The sequence below is a fragment of the Gracilinanus agilis genome, chromosome 3 (assembly GCF_016433145.1).
Source record: "Gracilinanus agilis isolate LMUSP501 chromosome 3, AgileGrace, whole genome shotgun sequence".
In the NCBI taxonomy this organism is placed as follows: Eukaryota; Metazoa; Chordata; class Mammalia; order Didelphimorphia; family Didelphidae; genus Gracilinanus; species Gracilinanus agilis.
This window is the reverse complement of record NC_058132.1, coordinates 64,333,929-64,337,349: the sequence shown is the minus strand read 5'-3', so window position 1 is coordinate 64,337,349 and position 3,421 is coordinate 64,333,929. Positions and strand designations below refer to the sequence as shown.

Sequence of the window (3,421 nt, the reverse complement as noted above, 5' to 3'; positions counted from 1 at the left end):
AAAAAAAAAAAAAAAAAGCATGTACTGGGGGTAGCTAGGTGGCTCAGTGGATTCAGAGCCAAGTCTAGAGACTTGGGCAAGTCATTTAAGCCTTAGACTATATTGGTGACTCCAGCTAGCATAGTGTCTGATACTAAATATACTTGTGTATTAAAACATTAATCTTATGATTTTCTCTCTCTAGGCCTCAGGTTCTTCTTCTGCAAAATGAGGTTGGATTAAATGACCAAAGATCCTTTCCAACTCTAGCATTCCAGATTTCTTTCCACTCTGCACCTTTTCATTAGTCTGGTCTGTCTCCTGTCCCTTACCTTCTAGAGCGCCTTTTCTCAGCCACAAGAGATCAAATATGAAAACCCCTTAGTCTGGATAAGGGGGAATCATAAAATCTTACAACAAAAGGTCTTTCAGAGGCAGGTAGGTAGCAAGGTGGATAGAGTACTGAGCCTGAAGTCAAATCTGCCTTCAGATACTTACTACCTGTGTGTCCCTGGGTAGGTCACTTACCCTTTGTCTGCTTTGAGTTACCTCATCTGTAAAATGGGAACAATAGTAGCACTCAATTCCCATTGTGGTTGGGATCAAATACTATTTATAAAGCATTTTGCAGATATTAAACTGCTCTGTAAATGCTAGATATTATTCTAGCTCTAACATCCTACATTCTCAGGGCCTTTCTCTGATCTCACAACACTTTATCTGTACCTCTCCTATACTTATATGCTTCTATTGGACATTGGGGTTGTTTTTACTTTTCTCTTTTATCCCTTTCCCCATTAAATTAGATGTTTACTAGCTATAAGACCCTGGGCAAGTTACTTAACTTCTTCCTGTCTTGGTTTCCTCATCTGTAAAATGAGGATAATATTAGCACCTACCTCCCAGGGTTGTTGTGAGGATCAAATAAGATCATAAATGCAAAGTGCTTAGCACAGTGCTCAGCACACAGTAGGTCCTATAAAAGTTATTTTAGAAATGGAATTACAGACTCATTGTTGAAAGTTGGAACTGGAAAGCCTGAGGTGGAAGGGATTTGCTCAAGGTAGCCCAAGGTCATGGTGTTGGGAGTACTTCCTGCCAGCCTGAAAAATTCAAGTGCCTCCTCAGAACTTGGGATGGAGAAATGGAGTAAATATTTCTATAATACCTATTTCCATATGATTGACACTTCCCAGCTGTGTGACCCTGGGCAAGTCACTTGACCCCCATTGCCTAGCCCTTACCACTCTTCTGCCTTGGAGCCAATACACAGTATTGACTCCAAGAGGGAATGTAAGAGTTTAAAGAAAAAAAAAGAAAGAAAGAAATAGAGTGAAGACATTCACTACTTCAATTAGATAATATAGTTTGTTGTTTATTCACTCATTCTTCAGTCATGTCTGACTCTTCATGATCCCATGTGAGGTTTTCTTGGCAAAGATCCTGGAGTGGTTTGCCATTTCCTTCTCCAGCTCATGATACAGATGAAGAAACTGAGGCAAGCAGTGTAAAGTGACAGTTATTAAGTGTCTGAGGCCAGATTTCAGCTCAGGTCTTTCTGGCTCCAGGTCTGGCTATCCACTATTCCTTGTACTCCTTTGACAAGCTTCTTATACCTCCTTAGGCCATACATACCCCCTTTTGGGAATTCCTAGCATAAATCATGGCTCCCATTTTTTCCCTTTTGCAAGGTCATCTCTAACTGGACCCTGTTCACTTGTATGGCTTGGAATTGGTCCCCTTTATCCCCTTTCTGCCTCTAACCACTTTTCCTAGGTCTGGATTATCCCATCCTAACACTCCCAACTCTAAACAGAATCAGTTAAGTATTTAGGACCCCCCAAACTGTGGCCCTTGCTCTTCAGACACTTATTCTCCAGTGAAAAAGATGAACGAGAGGTCTGGGGTTTGTTTGCATGTCTGTCTCAGTCAGTCAATATCTCGGGATCTCAGTTTCTTCAGCTGTAAAATGAGGTAAATTAGATGAAACGACCTTAAAGGTGCCTCACTACCAGCTCAAATATTTGGTGTTCTAAGGCTCTCTTTGTCACTATATTCACCCAGTGAGCTCAAGTCCCTCTTTTCTCCTTGGCCATCGTCTCCACACATTCGGGATCTGAACAACCCTTCCTTTCTCGAACAGGATAAAGTCTCTCCTAGCTCGGACAACTCTCCAGAATGCAATTTTAAAAACCCAACAAAAAACAGGGGCTGGAGGAAAATTCCGAAACTGGAAACTCTGCTTAAGCGGCAGTCATTATCTACCATCACTGCCCTAGGCTGGGAGCTGAATAGAGAGAGAATGGTGGTCTCCAGGGTTCCGTCTTCCACCCACCCCCCTGCCCCAAAACACACATATTTTGAATTCCTCCCTTATCAGATAGGTAATCAGCACATCCCCAAAGCCAGCCTCCAAACTCCTGCATTTGAAAGGAAGGGGCCCACAATTCTCCCCCAACCCCTCCTCCCCCAACCACACACAAAGCAAGACATTCCCAAGCTGGGCCTATCTTACCTCCTCAGCGGCACCCCCCCCCCAAAAAAAAGAAAAAGCACGGTGGGGGAGGGGCATAGGGCTGAGCTTCCCTCCGTAGGGCCAAGCCCGGAAAACAAAAGAGCGGAGGCTGGTTGGTCCTGGTGGCCAGATTCCAGGAGTTGCAGAGGTGGCAACCCTCCCCCACACTCCCGGAGCATCTGAAATCTCCCCTTCCTCATCTTTCCCGACTGTGCTGCAGACCAACCCCCCTACCCCCCCCTTACTCTCTAGACCCACATGAAATGAGGGACACCCACAGAGCTTCTTATCCTCCCCAGCGAGATTCCGGCCGACAACAGCTGCAACGCATTGAAACTGGACGGGCTGGACAGGACACCCCATCTTCAAGGGCTTCCTCTAGTTCCCCTTTCTAGCGAAAGCCAGGGCAAAGGATCTGATCTGGGGGAGAAATTGCCTTGAAACTCATCCTCCCTCCTGCCCCGGGTAGAGTGAAGCTTTGGGAGAATTAAGTCTATAAGCCTGTGTTGGGGCTTAATAAATGCTTCCCCCCACCCCCCATTCATTTATTCCATGTTTTATCTGAGCAATCTGGAAGCCTCTCTTCAACCCAGCTGGGCAGGATAGGCTGAAGGACCATCCCTGGGAGCCTTCAGAGCTCACAGTGGCAAAGACACTCAAATGCCACCTCTAGCAGAATCGACTTTGAAATCCTCAAAGCACTTGTTTTGGTAACTCTTTTCTAGCAGAATCCTTCCTTGCTGACCTCTGTGGTTCTTTGGCAGCAGAACTCGGGTTCCGGCAGGGCAAGCCTAGCTGAAAAGCCTTAGACCACCCCCACCCAAGGGAGGTCTGATGCAAATGCCTAGATAAGTCTGGGCAAGCTCAGGACCACAAGCATCTGCTATAGGTTGATGGGATTTTTCAGCCATAATAGAGGGACTTGAG

At 45.7% G+C, this 3,421-nt stretch overlaps 1 protein-coding gene across 1 annotated transcript in view; it reads right to left on the bottom strand.

Moving 5' to 3' along the window:
* LIN28A (lin-28 homolog A) overlaps positions 1–2,857 on the bottom strand; it is a 6,420-nt gene extending 3,563 nt beyond the window's left edge. Inside the window, exon 1 of the mRNA XM_044668740.1 lies at positions 2,753–2,857. Coding sequence (XP_044524675.1) covers positions 2,753–2,857 — 105 coding nt within the window. The remainder of the gene's footprint in view (positions 1–2,752) is intronic.
* Positions 2,858–3,421: the final 564 nt, after the last annotated feature.